General features: G+C 38.4%; 2 protein-coding genes across 3 annotated transcripts; one reads left to right on the top strand and one right to left on the bottom strand.

Annotated features, from left to right (window-relative positions):
• Window positions 1–1,951: 1,951 nt before the first annotated feature.
• Window positions 1,952–11,124, bottom strand: LOC131443759 (dihydrolipoyllysine-residue succinyltransferase component of 2-oxoglutarate dehydrogenase complex, mitochondrial-like). 2 transcript variants are annotated; one of them, XM_058613694.1, is made up of 15 exons: window positions 10,969–11,124; window positions 8,920–8,953; window positions 7,539–7,581; window positions 7,136–7,200; window positions 6,794–6,868; window positions 6,590–6,645; window positions 6,385–6,493; window positions 5,852–5,992; window positions 4,948–5,021; window positions 4,747–4,844; window positions 4,437–4,567; window positions 4,233–4,306; window positions 4,066–4,149; window positions 3,813–3,980; window positions 1,952–3,035 (listed from the first exon to the last, which is right to left on the bottom strand). In XM_058613694.1, the coding sequence occupies exons 1-15, from the start codon at window positions 11,029–11,031 to the stop codon at window positions 2,901–2,903; spliced, it is 1,350 nt and encodes a 449-aa protein (XP_058469677.1). In that variant the 5' UTR covers window positions 11,032–11,124; the 3' UTR covers window positions 1,952–2,900. The 2 variants fall into 2 exon arrangements, with proteins under 2 accessions (XP_058469677.1, XP_058469678.1); XM_058613695.1 differs by lacking the exon at window positions 7,136–7,200 and having other exon boundaries at window positions 10,969–11,123.
• Window positions 11,125–11,312: 188 nt separating this feature from the next.
• Window positions 11,313–16,474, top strand: LOC131444040 (prospero homeobox protein 1-like). The gene is made up of 5 exons (XM_058614158.1): window positions 11,313–11,521; window positions 11,907–13,210; window positions 13,392–13,493; window positions 13,847–14,041; window positions 16,307–16,474. Exons 2-5 carry the CDS (start codon window positions 11,909–11,911, stop codon window positions 16,472–16,474), a joined length of 1,767 nt encoding a protein of 588 aa, XP_058470141.1. The 5' UTR covers window positions 11,313–11,521; window positions 11,907–11,908.
• Window positions 16,475–17,073: the final 599 nt, after the last annotated feature.

The following is a 17,073-nucleotide window of genomic DNA, read 5'->3' as shown; positions in this document are numbered from 1 at the left end:
TTTCTCCTTGATGTTACCGGCACGTTGAAGGTCCCAGGATCTCTCTGTGTCGAGTTTGCATGTCCTGGTTTCTCCTGTGTTCTGGTAACGCTGCCGACATTTCACCTGGAGTTGGTCGCCAGGCGCTGTCGAGTGGCTGCTCACTGCTCCTAAGGTCTAGGAAGGTTTCTAGTAGGGGATGGACGAAAGGCAGAGGACGAATTTACCCACAGGGATTCATAAAGTCACATTAACCTTGAGGCCTCTGGAAGTCAGTTGACTGGAAGACATTAAGACATTTTGAGGGCCGTCTCTCAAAACAGGCCTACAGATTACAGTACATTCAGACATTTGATTTGATTTGAAAAGCTACATTGAAAATATAGCTTTTAAACTGTAACTTGTAAAACAAAAGGATCATTTTGCACATCTATTTTCAGAGAGGTGCGTAGGACCGTGGCAACAAGTTTGTTTGTGGTCCTGAAAGTGTAAAAGATGGAAATATCTAGTAAAGCATTTTACAAACCTTCTATATAGGGTCCCACTTTTTAAGATTACAACCGTCATCTACATTTCACACTGTAAATTGTGACAAGAGCAAACACGTCATGATGTGCATACTACAACGTCTCCGACTCTTTCCTGACCATTTCTGTAACAACTGATATCTCGAGTTGGTAAACCAGACAACTGGACAGTTGTAAATGAATCCCAACTTCATTGTATGCATGTCATTTCAAACATATACACATAAATCTTAAGTAAAAGGCAAAAAAAGGGCAAAAAATAAACTACTCAGAAAATGTGATTGAAGCAGCAGGCTTTTAGAATAGGTTTGTATGTGCATGACAGTTCTGCATTTGGCAAACATATGAAGACGTTCCACTCAAAGAAAAGTACTCAAAAGCCTTTTCATACGAAAAAACAATAGGCTGCATTCAACTTTTTTTTTTTTTTACACAAGTCTTATAAAAGGAGAATTCCAGCTGTTAGTCATGCTTTCATCCACTCAAAACACTTTTCTAACGACTGCACAAAAAAACAACAAAAAAACAATGCTTTATACAATGACATTGATATAATTGGCTGATTTAAAAGACAGAAAAAATAACAGAATAATTTAGGTAAATTATCCCTCTGATGTGGCTTAATGAAAACAAACAGCTAGCTGCCAATTTCTAATAGGCCATCTTTCATGTGAATGGACACAAAGACTTAAAACCCACATCTTATTGAGCAGTCCAATTGGAAATTCACAGATTTCGCCAAAATTTGAAGACGAAACAAAAAACCTGCCAACAGGCCCTTCAGATATCTATGCACCTACTGGCACACGCTGCCAATTAACATGATCTCGAAAGCGCTAATGGAATCTTGAGCGGTAATAAAAGTAAATAATTAAATTACAGGAACCCTTGTATCATTGTTTGCTGTATTCAGGCCCATTAGGACCTCCAGTATTCTCATGGTAATCTAATGTTTGGGGTTTTTTGTGTTTTCATAATGAATTCTGTGTTTTTGCTCCAAACAGTGTTGTTCAGACATTTGTGTAGGTGCTGGCAGAGAAACAAAGACGTACATTAGGACCCATTGTGCGCCGTGATTATTAAAGTAAACAGAAACACTGAAGGGGCATCATACACAGCTGCACACACTCGAGCCCGTGTCTGTGAAGTGGTATAAAGGGCAAAGCAACCCTCAAGACTTTGTCAGAGATGATCACATTATTTGGAGCTTCTCAAGAGGCGAACAGGAGGCCGACTAATGAGGCTTTGAAGATTGGCCTTTGGCACACAATTCATCTGCTGTAGAGAGTTTGGGAGCAAAAACAGATTTGGCATGAGATAAAATGCTTTGGCCAAGATCAGCCATGAAGACGTTCCCTGCCACAAACGTGTGATTTTTTGAGTATCGCTTCAGAGGTAGAGAAACGTTGATGGCAGCAACACAGCATGTATAGTCAAAGTCATGATGGAAATATGCGAGACAGGTTTTATTACATAAAAATGCTTGAGATGTTTCTTTAAATAGATACAAGTATTTTATATATATAGGGTAGCACAATGACAATAAAAATGTGCAAGCAAATTGTGCGTGTCTTTGAATCTCCACCCAAAACACTGCCCATAAGATTATCGCAAAAAAAAACAGTGAACAGTGAATTAATGTCAATTTTACAAAGAGCTTATCAGAATTGATCAAAATGATTGGATTCCAATGGCTGGACAAGGGCAAGGAAAGTTTAAAAACAAGAATGTAGAGTATAAAAGACAAATATAACTGAACCTTCAAGCAGACGCTCACCAGACAAACATCATGGATTTCAAGGCACAGCACCGACAAACATCTGTTCCGTTCAAAATCCCAGTTTCCTGATCCCTTTTTCCAGACTGTAGCTGGTAACAATGACCAACAGCAAACCAAGGACATTTTTTCACTCCTGTGTTAACATTAAAACATCTTGAATTCATCTGAGTGAGCCGTGCTCGGCCCGGCTGTGGAAAAAGTGGCTCAGTAGGAGGAAGAACAAACTAACGAGCTGGGTAGACTGTTCACTCGCAGCCAAATGTTGCCAGGAAAAGCCACTTACATTTCAAGTGTCAAGGACGCAGCAAGAGTTTATCTACTGCTTCATACCTGAAGAGCACGTGGATGTTATAAAACACCTGTGTGACTTGCCTGTAGCAAAACAATTACAAAAGACAAGAAGAAATCTTGTCCTTTTTTGTTTTGTTGGTTGAACATACTAGACGGGCACTTTAAATTGAATGTTGTGTTAAAAACGCAATCTCAGTATCCCCTGTAACACAGAGACAAAAAAAAAAAACAATAGTTGTGTGGGGGCAGGTTTGGTGTGACTTGTGCGTGTTTTGTGGTGTGGAGTTCATTTTATACATCTGAGTAATGTGGTGGAAGAAACATCACATGTCCAGAAGCAGCACTCGGGGATCTTCCACCACAGCTTTGATCTTGCGCAAGAAAGTAACAGCTTCCCTGCCGTCGACGAGCCGGTGGTCGTACGTCAGGGCCACATACATCATAGGCCGGATCTCGACCTGCCAAAACACAAAATAGTTTTATTATTTACTCATGTTTGAGGTCATTAGATTGAAAAAAAACTAGATGATTAAGCATTGAAGGTGAAATTATTGCTTGTCCATACAAAGATAAATTACTTCCCGGTAATTGTATTTCTTGTAACCTTTTTTGTAGGCTCATGGTTTGATTTAGAAAGCTATTTTCTATTTTACTAAGCAACATGTACACATCCCTTCAGTGGAAAGGTCGCTATAGCAGCACCTTTTCAGAGATCAAAGAATGGTCTGTCAAATATTTAACCTGTGTATCTTGTCAAAAGGGGCTTAGGACAGAGAACCTCGATCACAAACAGTAAATATGCAACAACCTGGTGTTTAGAGTTGCACAATACAGTCAAACATAAAAAAAATACTGCGATCATTTTATACAGATATTGCAATTGTGATGCGATTCACACTTGATATAATATTTTCACAAAAAAAAACATACAAAATTCATAAGAAATAACTTTTTTTTAAGTTAGTAAACAAAACATATTTTCTCATCTGAAGACCCAAGATGTTATTAAATTCCTGTAGCACTGACAGAATGTTATTATAATGCTGTTTTGACAAACATTTCATCTTTATCAAATGCAATTAACTCATTAGCCAACTATTTATCTAGTGATCCTGCCTATTGGGAGTTTTAATAAATTTAATACAACATGAAAAGTTACATTTCATACCTCATCTGAGTCTTTCCCCCCTCTCTAAACTTTCGCTTACCCAGTAAATAAAACACTGTTTTCTTACCTTTCCGTTTATGACAACAGGTCGGTCAAAGATGCCATGCATGCCCAGGATGGCAGACTGGGGAGGGTTGATGATGGGTGTACCAAACATAGAGCCAAACACGCCACCATTGCTGATGGTGAAAGTGCCTCCGTCCATGTCTTCAATAGCAAGCTCATTATTACGAGCCTGAAGTGCAAAATACAATTATTTTTCTTGTTTTCCTCAGAATGTAAGATGCTGGTTATCGTCTATAGTACACAAGCTTGTTTACCTTTTCCCCCAGTGCGGTAATAGCCGTCTCAATGTCAGCAAAGTTCATTGTCTCAACGTTACGGATCACTGGTACAACAAGACCCTAAAGACGGACATTGACAAACTCAGCATTTTATAGCAACATGTGTTACACACAAATGTCAGGTTTAGACTCAAATGTTGTACCTTTGGAGTTGCCACAGCAACACTAATGTCCACATAATCCCTGTATATTATCTCTTTAGTTGCATCATCAATGACTGTCAGGAAACACATATTAAGCACATATTAAAAATACAAATGGAAAGCTTTGACCCTTTGCAGTACCAGTAATAATTGTAGGTAACTTCAAGCTTAAGAAAAAGTTTTGGTAAGTGTGCATCGTCTCACCAGCATTGACAGCAGGTTGGTCCATCAGAGCGTGTGCTGCCGCCTTTACAAACGGCGACATAAAACCCAGTTTGGTGTTGTGCTTCTTCAAGAAAGCGTCCTTATAGTTCTTCCTCATGTCCTGAATGTTGCTGATGGAAATGTTTAGTGAGGAAATGTCTTTATAAAAAAAGTCAAATGTATCATATCACCATATTTGACACTCGTGTAAACACTTCTGCCATGAAATATCAATCAGCCTCTTATGTTGAGCTTGCAATCCTGACTGAATCTGAATACAGTCTTTGTTTTAAAAGCTGCTGTGTCTCACCTCATGTCAACCTCGTTGAAGGTGGTCAGCATAGCACAGGTGTCCTGAGCCTCCTTCAGTCTCTGGGCGATCCTCAACCTCATACGGTTCATCTTCACCTGCACAGCAGGAGGGGGGAAAAAAAGTAAAGATCTGTCAACCAGCAGTTTGACGCTGATGTTCTATAGTGATAGAAAATGAATTATTCCTGGTGTGTGTTACCCTGTTTTCTCCTCTGCCTCCTGCTGCAGGAGAAGCTGGTGCTGGAGGTGCAGTCATAGGCTTGACAGCAGAAGCTACACAGAAAGAAAAAGAGGGAGAAACAAATTATAGTGGGACTCACTAAGGTTTGAAAATTCAACTGTATTTCAAACGTAGGATTAAAAGTTCACGTTCTAACAGATGCAGCAGCGAGGAAATGCAAGCCTATTGTACATGAGGTAGACTCAGCTCTCTCCTCTCTCTGGAGATATATAAAATAGTGCCCAGTGCTTCGATGGAGAGACAAGTAACCTCATTTCACAGTGAGCCGTCTCGAGCCCAGTCAAGTTGACAGATTTGTGTTTCTATCAAATAATATCAGAAATTAAGCTGTTTGCATTGACAAACAGAGAGTGGATGTAACATGATTACATATTAGATAAAGAATGAAAAGTCAGAGGGCTTGAAGACGGAGTGATTGTCGCATCCCACTCTACTGACTGACTGCTGTATTACATTAATAACTACTAGCAGCACTATTCTAATCTAACAATTATTAGAATTGTTCATAAAGTAAAGAAAACTGTGACCTTTGTGGAGTATTTGAGGAGCAGTGGCGGCGGTGGCGTGAGCACACAGAGGTGGGTGGGGGTTTTGAATTAATTAGAACAAATTACAGGTCATTATAAATTCGTTCAGATTTGTTAGAATTTTTGGAAAAGTGAAAGCCTTATTAAATATACACAGCAGTCTTTAATTAATTTAGCACTGCAGCCCTTAGGACCTATACCTACTAACGTGCTGCTATTAATTTACATACATACATTATGATAATGAATATGTGCTGCATGTAATCTTTTTGTTAGCCTGTAAGTCAAAATAAACTTGCAGGGAGTAGTACTACTTCATATGGAGGGAAACACACCAGGCTTTGTTGGGACAGCCTGTGGTGGCGCTGCAGGCATGGGTGTGGTGGTTGAAGCTGGAGATGGTGGTGGTGGAGGGGGAGCAGCAGCAGCTTGTGCCTCTGGAGCTGTGGAGGGAGCAGCTTTGGCAGCAGCAGCAGCTGAGAAGAGAAGACGTTAGACGGACAAATGTGGTATGAATTTAATGGTATGAATGATTCACCAAACATGCAAATTGCTTCAGTGTGTTCACTCGGCTTTCACAAAATAATACATTTTCAATTGTGCATCTCGAGCCTTCCAAGTCACAAATACTACACTACGTGTCCTTGTTTCTGTCTCTTTATGTGCAAATACAGAAAAATGGAAAAACGAGTAAAATTCCTTGTCTGTGCACTCTGGGCCAGTGAAGCTGATTTTAATTCTGCTGTTGTATCCTTATGTTTTGTGTTGTTAATGGTATGGGCCGACACCCGCAAAGTGAAAACTTAAACTGTTCTTCTAGTTCATATAGCAATGCTAAACACAATAAGTGATGTTCAGATGAGCACACCTCCTTTCCGGAGCTTGAAGAGGGGGGTTCCTCCTTCTACCTTCCCACCGTCTGGCACCAGCAGTTCCTCAATTACACCAGCTACTGGAGAAGGGACTTGTACCGAGGTCTTGGAGTACAAAGTACACAAGTTCTATACAATGTTTCTTTACCCTCCACAATGTAAAATTTGTACAAATAAGGTTGATTTAGTTTTTATTCATACCTTGTCAGTCTCAATTTCACACACCAACTCATCTTCCGCCACTGAGTCCCCCACAGCTAAAACACAAACAATTAAACCAAGAGTGTTTTTGATTATTTTCATTGTTTGTCTTATTCATTAACATAAATATAATCAGATATTGAATACAGAAGGCTAATGCCTATGAAATACAGCGAGCATTTTATTTAACATGTAAATACACACCTTTTTCCCACCTCACATCTCCCTCTGTAACAGACTCTGCAAATGCAGGAGTTTTGACTGTGACCACTTCATCCCCTGTACAGAGACAATAACAACTGTTGTTACTATGAGTCATCAGAATCAGAATCAGAATACTTTTATTATCCCAAAGGAAATTGTTTTGTTACAGTTGCTCCATATCAGACTTAGTAAGTACCAGAAGAAAAAAAAGCACACAAGTTAAAAATTAAAAAAGAAATTAAGATTAAATTTAAATAAAAATAGCACAAAGCCCTTGTTTAAAACAAGAATGACAAAATGTACAATGTGTACAGAATCAATATGAGCTGTTGCAGTACATACTATGAACAGCAGATGTCTTGAAGTATCTGATATGCAAGACATTTGCTGATGATGAAAATTCACATCTAAAAAAGGACAAGAAAATCATCAATTCATTATATTTTAGACTTAACAAAATGCAATTCTACATATTACTTTAGTGATGAAGCAAAATATGGTTTCATTAACGCGCAATTTATTTTCTTCTTATGTCTACTTTTTATCTAATAAAGCAAAGATAATTATATTACAATTATATAAAGTAGAGGAAAATGGTGACAAAATGACTGATTGTTTCAGCACTATGTTATTTAAAAAAACATTCATATGCAGTATAAGCCAATATGACAGTGGAGCACAATTATGATAAAAAGACAATCAGACAATGCTCTTCTAAAGATCAAGTGTTTACTGGAATACTTACAGCTGTGAATATCTTGAAAGTGGTCGACTGCAGACGGAGCTGCCTGAGGTGAAAAAAAAAAAAGTAAAAGAAAGAAAATCTACACAATATGTACTTGCAGCTTCTGCTTAGACTCTGACATGAGACATGATGTAGCTGCCATTGTCCATTTTTGGCTTGTTCTCAGGCATCGCAGACATTCACAAACATTACTGTTTTGTGCTGTAGACGAACCACTCATGAAGCGTTTTTAAAGGCGACATAGACCGGAAGCTCCAATTAACGCTGCGTTTGTGTGTGTGTATCTGCGTCATTACCTCGTTTATGAAACCCTAAAGTTTCAGAACAACAGTTCAGCCACTGCTGAGAAAATAGTGTTGTATTGTTTTCCTGGGCTCTGCGAAGCGGATCGGCACTTCCTTAATTTGATGTCATCATCAGAAATCCTCACCACTCCTCTCACCACCGTAGTGCCTCCTGGTGCGGGCACTAGTCCGGGCACATCCGGTTGCGTACATTCAACAGCAGAAGAAGAAGAACTACTCTCGTTGTAGCTGCTGAGATGCAGAGCATACACCGTGCCAGAGGGGGAGCTGTGTATCTGAGAGCTGGCCTATCTATTACGTCACTTCCAGGTACCTGGCCAATCACAGGACAGTAGGAAAGCTCTCGTTGGCTGGCCAATCACAACACAGTCCACGTTCTGGGGGTGTGGTTTTGGTCTGAAACAGCGCGGCTGACGAGAGCGTCAGTGAGGAGATATTTTGATCGGCTCGTTTGCAGCGATTAGGAGGTTTTTAACCATGAAAACAAGTTAATATATGTAAGTAGACCTCCATAACTAACATATATGTGTGATACAAGCATTCTATGTCGCCTTTAATGATTAGCAACAGAATAAAGAGAGGTTCTTAAAGCTGCAGAGCATAACTTTTGCTGTAATTTTTTGGGTAAAAAATTAAGATAATTTATATGCTGCACTCCTCATTTGGAAATGGGCTCCATCAACAAATACTATCACACCTGACTAAGTGAGTGTCGAGCAGGGGGAAGCATCCATCTCATCAAACTCCTGAACAACCAGTTTTTTAGCATTAGAATTCACCTCTGAACCTTTAGTGGATGCTTCTTTGTGTTTTCAGTCAGTCAAGCCAGTCTCCAACTGGTTTGCAGCTGTCTTACTTTACCAGCACAATGTTGTTGTTGTTGACTCTGTCTGTCTTAACATAAAATGTATCACTTCCTGACACTAAAACAAAACTACACTGACAAACACAGAGAAAGTCATGTAGAGATCTGTGTGGACTCATTTGACAATGTTTGAATGCAACAGAGATTTTTAAACAAATGATGTACTACAGATTTTACCTGGCCTGTGTGGTTAGTGTGGTAGCACACTTACCTGATACACTTTGCCGAAGTAGAACATTATTTGCCTGAAAGAGTAAATAAGAGAGAAAATCAATTATCGATTTGAATTATGTTTGAATATTGTCTGGTTTCATAATGGTTTACATTAATAGAATTTGGATTTAGTAAAATTGGATTATACATTTTAAACACAGATTAATGGTAAACTGAGAAGCATGATCTTTTTATTGTGTTTTATTGTGTACAGCTTCACCACCAGATATTAGCTCTGTTTACAGGCACAGACTCAAAAGAAAAAGAAACACAATTCTCCTTAAATACTTCCATATAAAAGGCAAGAAAAATGTTCTACTAATAGAGATCGACCTCATTACTGGAGAGTGAATGTACAATGTCACACAGCAAGCAGACACTATATCATTAGCATAGTTAATATAGTAGTTTGACATTTCAAAATCTGGGTTGCCTTATACCTTAGGTAAACTATTTTCTGGGATAAAATCTGACTTATTGTTATTAGTCATGGGGTAAGGACTCTTACATAGACCCACTTTTCTTTTATGCACAAGTCTTTGTATATAGATGTACATATTTAACTTTTCTAACATGATTTTTTTTTACTCTAAACGATGTAATTAACAATAATGTATTTTCAAATTAAGGAGAGGGAGACTGGTAAAGGTTTACTGTGCTAAACATCTGTGTGTTGTGAGACTGTATGAGTCATGTATGTGGGTATTGAGGGCAGGGCCTGTCTTGTTCTGGCTGCTCTTTCACTACTTTTTTATGTATAGTTGCTTGTGACAAAGCGATGCCAAATGAGGGTGGAGTTGTCAGGAAAGCACTTAATCATCCACAGTGAATCAAAGAATGGGGAAACGTTCATACCATGAAGGGTCGAGTATATGGTAAGATTTAGCTCAATTTTGAGTCTTCTTGCAACTAGAGTTGTTATCCTTTGATTTTTAGTTATCTTGTGTATGTCTATGTTCTTCAGGGACTTGGCTGAAAGAAGATGTATTTCAAAACATTCAACCAATATCCAGTTCTCTAAACTCACAATAATTGTCATTAGTTACAGCTCAAGTTACAGTCAGAAGCTGGTGTATAAGGAGGTTATGTTTTTTTTGCCATATTTGGACATTCTTAGTGAGAGCAGCACACAATTAAAAAAAAAGGACAGATCCTTATCTGTTCTTGACTTTTTGCAATTTTCTGGGGATGATGGTTATGGCCTAAGCGGGAAATAATTAGATTTGGAAAGAGGCATGAATGGAGCATTACAGATGCCAACTGCCATAAAACACCAACGAAGAAGATAAATTGATTTAGGAGGTGATCCAGATAAAATTACAGGATAAAAAGAATTTAAAAACAAATGATAACCTTGCAAGATAGGGTACTGTACTGACACTGTGGGAAACTGAGAATTTTTGGTCAAGGTTTGCACACTCTCTACTCCTGTTTATTTCACACAAACCGATGCAGTCTAATCCAAAAGACCTGCAGTAAACTCATTGCACCATGTACTATATTATTTGTATATTTGTATACACTATACTTTATTTGTTAGTGTTTATAAAGTTGACAACATTGACACTATGGGCTCCATGAAGCTCACAATAATAGACAGTTTAACATCTGAGAGGAAAGCCACCACTGCACATACACGTGCAGCATTAACCTGTCAATGTCAGGTCAGTGACTGAAGCAGTAACATAACTAAAACAAAGATTATAGCTACAGATAACATAACAGAAGGTCGACTCGCTTAGCAAGTTTATTCTGACTTGCAGGCTAACTATAAGATTGCGTACAGTGTTTTATTTTTGTAGATATCTTAAATTTAAACTTAATTTCCAACAGTCAGATAGTTAACAGGACACAGATTCTAGCTCTCGGCAGACCCGGGTCTCGTGTGAAGCTGTCAGAGTGTTTCGTCCTTGTTAGCCGAGGCCCTGCTACTTAACAAGCTAATGTCAGCACTACAGAACAGGACATACAAATGAGCATGAACAGTGTGAGTTACCAAATTGTGTCAGCTCAGTGGTGTTGTTGTTGCCCCCCTCCTTGGACCTACCTGGCTCACCGCTGACACGGAACGGCCGAGCGTCCGGTACACACCTCTGGTTCGTGCTAACATGACAATGGCTGGTGGCTGAAACCTGTATCGGGGAAGCTGTATGTACAGTCTACAGAAGCTCGCGCCGCTCCCAAGCGCGTGGGCGGTCCAAGTGGAAGGAACCACTGCGGCAGGCTGGCAGGGGGTAAGTTAGAAGTACTGAGTTGCGGTAGCAAAAAAAACTGCTCACCATGAACTAGAAACCGACAAATATCGCGAATGTAATGAATTAAAACGGAAGTTTCAACATGATAAAACAATACAAATTTTTTTTAATTATAATTATTTTTACACGTGAACGAAATAGATTAGGGAAAAAAGAAAACAGTGAGCTGCTCCATTTAAATATTAAAATTAATGTTATTTTGTGGCAGGTGGGAATGGGATTGGTTGGTGTATTATATTTGACCACACCCCCTCTGGACCCTTCAGTGAGACCAGTACAAATAATCCTGTCATTTCCCTCCTGCATGTTCAAGACCTACAGTCATTTCTGGTTCCTTTCCAACAGGTAAGCAGCAAAAGTCTTTAATATCTGAACTACAACTTACATTTGTTGTTTTTAATTCCGAATTTAAAAAAAAGTGAGTCAGTCCAACACTGCACATTCTGCACATATGGAATACAATAATGAAAGTGAGGAATTGCAAAGGAGTTAACAGTGCTGATAAAAAAGGGTGAGTGTAAAACAGATTCAGTTACTTTGAAATATTGACTTTGCATTTATTTTGATGATTTTTAGACTTATTTGAAATAAAATGTAGATCCTTGCAGACTGTCACTCATTATCATGACATTTCCAAAGATTCCTGAAAGCATTGTCATTTTAAAAACAAAACAAAAAAAACCACATCATAAAATGAATGAATTTGTTGTCTTTTGTTTTGTTTGTGAAGGCATGTATTCGACCAGCAACATTTACCTTGATGACTGCACTGCAGAGCATCTCCATTCTTTTCAACCCGATCCTGTGCATTCAAATTCAGATGCATCAAGCATTTCTGTGACTCCTCACCAAGACAGCGAGGATGCAAAAATGCTCAAAGGGAGTGATTATTACAGTGGAGGTGAAGCTGATTCAAGTTTCTTCAGTTCCAGCCCAGTAGAAGTCAACACATCCAGAGACAGCTCCACAAGAAGGCCCCCATCTCCTGCATCCGGTTTCTGCGCTCATCACGACTGGAATCTAAGCAGTGGCCATCAAGCAAAGCGAGCCAGAGTCGAAAATATCATCAAAGGCATGACAAGCTCTCCTGGTATGCACAGCACAGATGTGTTGACACCACAGTATGAGCACACAGAACACACGAAGGAGGACGAAAGGAATCGAGAACTGCCTCTACATCAGGAGAACGTGGCAAGAAGCAGCATAAGTCACAGCCAGAGAAGACCGCAGCACCTGCGGCAGCTCAGGACAAGGTTTTACCATGTTGATGAAGTAACTACAGACAATAATAAGGCAGAGAAATACCCCACCTGGAATATTTCTCCTGACACATTTCCAAAAGATGCTTTTACAGACTTTGACCTTGAGTGGCAGAAATATCCAAGCTGGAGGAAGGGGAAGCTCATGAATTTTTTCCAACCCAAACCGGAGAGAGTAAAGCTCATGGCAGATGTTTTAAAGCATGAACTGTCCAGAGCTGTGAGCAGGAGTGTTGACTCTGTTTTTAAAAGTGTGCCTCTTCTACAGACAGCATCAAACAATGAGGACTTAGGGATAGAAAAGCCTCCTCAGTCATCAGTGTGTGAAGACAAAAAAATAAGACTTTCATGTGATGGGTATGCAAAGGTGCAGATACCAGATGTTCAATCAGAAGCTCTGTCACTGGTTGTACAAAAGCCAAGACTGGAAAGATGTGATCAGCGTATCGTCCAACCCAGATCAAGAGCTCCTCATAATCTAAAACCTCATCAGTCGTTCAGTCATGACTCTGCTTTGCACGACAACTGGCTGCTGCAGAAGAATCACAACACTCCCCGTCAACAAGTCCTCGGAAGCTCTGAGGTTGTCCAAGCAAATTCTGAGATGTTTGACACACAGGGGACTTCAGTCAAAGTGAAACCAAAGGTCAACTCCAGACGTGCGAGGAGCCCGCACACTGCCACTGTTGATCCAGTGCTCCATGGACGCCTGTGCTTCCCTCGTGTCAAGGTTGAGTCTGACAGCGTGGTGAAGAATCACCCATACATGCTGAACGTATCCTCTACCAGTTTCTCACATTAGTGTATTTTAATATTTAATCTTTTTATTTCATCAGGTATGTGCTATCAATAAAGCCTGTTGATCTACATGTTACCTCATTTAATCTCGGTAACAAAAAAAACATCCTCAAAACATTTCATTATGTGTTTCCTCCTTAACACTGGTGCACTTTTAGGAGGGTCTGACTACAAACCATTTGAAGAAAGCAAAGCTCATGTTCTTTTACACTCGCTACCCAAGCTCACTGGTCCTGAAGACGTGTTTCCATGACGTGCAGGTGATTCATTACTTACGATCTTGAGCAATAAAGTGTGAAAACTAATTTCTGACTAAATTTGTGCTTTCAGAATGGATCTTTGTCACTAAACAAACAAGAGACATGTTTATCATTTTTATATTTTATTTGCCAACAGCGTTACACATTCTGTAAAATGTAAAAATGTCTAAAACATAAAGACGGAGAAATAATACTATATATGTATATATACATATATATGTACACATATATATATATACACACATATATACGTATATATGTATATATATATATATATATATATATATATATATACACATATATATAATCTTCACATTTAATTGACCCAGTTACCTGTTTTGTTACCTCCTCAGTTCACACGCTGCATCACCTCTCAGCTCATCAAGTGGTTCAGCAACTTCAGGGAGTTTTACTACATCCAGATCGAGAAGTTTGCTCGTCATGCACTCGTGGAGGGAGTGGCCGATGTGAGAGATCTGACAGTGGGAAGAGAATCAGAACTTTTCAGAGCTCTTAACATGCACTACAACAAAGCCAGTGACTTCCAGGTGAGGTGTATCTGAAACTTAACAGTGATTAGTGTTGTTCTGAATGTACAGGATATTCATTTTGCTGCATGTCATGTTTGTGCCATGTACAAATGTAACAGTGTGATGAACAGCAGGGATCCTGGACTCTGATCAGTCTATCTTTTATCTTCCTGAGGTTAATGTACAATCTATTATATTGTAGGTCACACAGTGTATAACACAGCCCCAACCTAGTACATTGTGAACTACTTCAGTATATTGTCTCAAGTGAAGAGCTAAAAAAAGAACTTAAATCCATGCTTCTCCATAGCCAGAGTTCCTGCGCGTGTCAACCATGTCAGCTACGTTATTTTAGACGTGTTAACGCGTACAGAAAATTCCAAGATGATATATCATCCAAAGGAGTTAAAGAGCCATCACAATAGATACATTTACTCATAGCCACACAACTAATGTATTATTATTATTATGGGCTAAAAATACCAAACACTCACAGAAAAAGTAACAAAACGGACTTGTATAAATTTTTGCTTTGTGTATTCTGCTTCTTTAAACGCTGACATATCAGCAAGTTGAAAATGAATTAACACAGAGAGGAAAATGAATGATTAACAAAAATATAATTAGATATATAATTAGGTGTAATTAAGTTTTTGATAGTGGCATTTCATTACCTCTCATTGAGGACTTTCAGTCATGTAAAGCTCAGGTATTTTTTTTTATGAACAGACACAAATGAGTGTCCATAATCAACCTTTTCTCAACTTAACTACAGTTAAATACTGTTACATACATGGTAAATAAACAGAATTGTATTTCCTTCATTGTTAAACATATAATGTTCACCCTGTTTCCATTTTATGAGGCACACTTGTAGTCAAATTCAATACAACATGCCTGTTCTGCCATGACAACTATTTTAAACATTTAATCAGCAGTTTCCACGATAAATTACATCTCTAATTAAATGTGAATTCCCGGTTAAAAATAAAGACGATATAAGGCACACATGTCTGAAATGTAGGGATTCATTTTTAAATGAGCTTTTTAAAAGTGTTTACCGTGTAAACAATTTCCGTAACGCTCAGTATCTGCCAGGGTTCAAGACAGCTGCAAATATTACAGAAGTAGTATAGTTTAACTACAGCTTTTTTCCGATACTACTACAATACCTCTGAAGTATGTGTAGTCGTGCATTGTGACACATTTAATTAGGTGTTTGTTGAACTTGCCCCAAAAATGTATACAATGGAGAATAATTTATTAATGTAAGGGCATGTAAATATTTTCGACAATAAACATTTGACAAAAGCAACAGAGGAGCAGCGATAAAGGGGCAGAGATGAGTGAAATAAATGTTTTTAGTGAGTCACTGCTGCACAGCTTACTGTTCTCAAATCAAAGAGATGTATTATTAAATCCATGTGGCTGCCATGTTAGAGAATGTGCCCTTCTTTTTTTTATAGCATATGAGATGCCATCTTAAGTTAAAATATTACTCAACTGGAGCCAAAAGCAACAACCTGTATATTTATTACCGCCTATAAGTGGTTTTCCATGCTGTTTGAGGAAGCATTAACATTTCATTCATGCAACTGCATTAGAAAGGGGTTATTTAACTGAATAAGTGTAAAAAAATAAGTGGTTGTTGTGATGTTATATTGATTAAATTCACCTAAATGAATAGCACCGCAGCTGAAAAGACCAACAACCTATCAGCAGTTTGCCCTTTAGACGTGAAGTGTACTCAGCACAAACGTGACCTCTGAAAACAAGGACTGTCCAAAAGAGAAATAGTTAATCTTCTGGGGAGCATTAACACAACAATACAAAAAGCTTCCTGATCAGGTCAGAGCTGAAGATTAGTTTTTGTTGATGCTCGTGAATATCAATTCTGCTTATTTGGTCAAATCCTCCTTCCGATTGCATCAACTATTGCAAAAAAAGAGAAATGAACTATATGCTTATTTATTATTAGGTATTCAAGACAACGTGCACCTTTTTTCCCAACTCAAAAAAAAAAATGGCCAGAAAATTGAATCCAGCTGAGCAAAACCATTCTAATAATGGAATTGCAAGGATTAAAGTGACAGGCAGTTCCGGAATATTTTTAATGGATTTAATATTGTCCTAAAATTAATCATTATCACCTTAATTAAACTTACCTTAATTAACCAGGTCTGATTCTATATTAAAATATAATGCATATCTACAATATTAGATACAATACAAAAAACAGACAAGAGGTTTAATTTTTTTTCCCCCCCTCCATTGAATTTGTAGGTCCCTGACAGATTTGTCGAGGTTGCTGGGATTACACTGAGAGAGTTTTACGTTGCAATTTCAATGGGCAAAGATCATGATCCATCCTGGAAGAAAGCGATCTACAAGGTGATCTGTAAACTGGACGGTGATGTACCAACTGAATTCAAGAGCCATCAGTCCAGATAAAAGGCCAACAAGAACATGGACTTCTTCCAAGCTTTGGTGAACAAACTATTTTGTTTTGTTAGGTCAAACAAAGACCGGTGAAGAGTGAAGTGAGTGTCTGCACATCTGGAGTCACCATACATGTGGCAGACCAATGGCTACTTTTATCAAATCAATAGACAGACTGGTATATGTATTTTTGCTATATCAGCCATCTATAATATAGCAATAATACATAATGTGTTTAACTGTACAATGTGAAAAAGGTGAAAAAGTAAGGTTAACACACATTAGGAAAAAAAATCTTTAATATTCAACAGAGAACATTGTTGTCATTGTATTTACAGGGTATATAAAAAGTAAAATAGACAAATTCATTAAGAGCATTATCATTAACTGTAATGTATTCACAGATGTAACAGTTATAATGTAATTTCTTGATCTCTTCTTTACTTACCATATGGATCCATTCATTCAGCTTCTCGGTCATGATGTCGTGAGTTGGTTGCCCCTAGGGTCATCAGGGTCTTCATCAGTAGCATTTTCACTCATAACTGATCCTTGCTTCGTCTTCAGGGTAGAAACGCCAGGTCAAAATGACTGAAGTCTGACAATTTTGG

This window comes from Solea solea, chromosome 17 (genome assembly GCF_958295425.1).
Source record: "Solea solea chromosome 17, fSolSol10.1, whole genome shotgun sequence".
NCBI classification, from domain to species: Eukaryota; Metazoa; Chordata; class Actinopteri; order Pleuronectiformes; family Soleidae; genus Solea; species Solea solea.
Note: the sequence above shows the minus strand (reverse complement) of the source record. Positions and strands in the feature narration are given on the sequence as shown.

What these genes read in the sequence shown, in the direction of transcription:
- LOC131443759 (XM_058613694.1), bottom strand. Translation starts at nt 11,031, where the DNA reads ATGTTAGCACGAACCAGAGGTGTGTACCGGACGCTCGGCCGTTCCGTG. An exon ending in CCGTGTCAGCGGTGAGCCAG is followed by an intron (nt 8,954 to 10,968) that starts GTAGGTCCAAGG and finishes TTACTCTTTCAG; the next exon opens with GCAAATAATGTTCTACTTCG. An exon ending in CAAGACATCTGCTGTTCATA is followed by an intron (nt 6,869 to 7,135) that starts GTATGTACTGCA and finishes GTCTCTGTACAG; the next exon opens with GGGATGAAGTGGTCACAGTC.
- LOC131444040 (XM_058614158.1), top strand. Translation starts at nt 11,909, where the DNA reads ATGTATTCGACCAGCAACATTTACCTTGATGACTGCACTGCAGAGCAT. An exon ending in ATCACCCATACATGCTGAAC is followed by an intron (nt 13,211 to 13,391) that starts GTATCCTCTACC and finishes GTGCACTTTTAG; the next exon opens with GAGGGTCTGACTACAAACCA. An exon ending in ACAAAGCCAGTGACTTCCAG is followed by an intron (nt 14,042 to 16,306) that starts GTGAGGTGTATC and finishes TTGAATTTGTAG; the next exon opens with GTCCCTGACAGATTTGTCGA.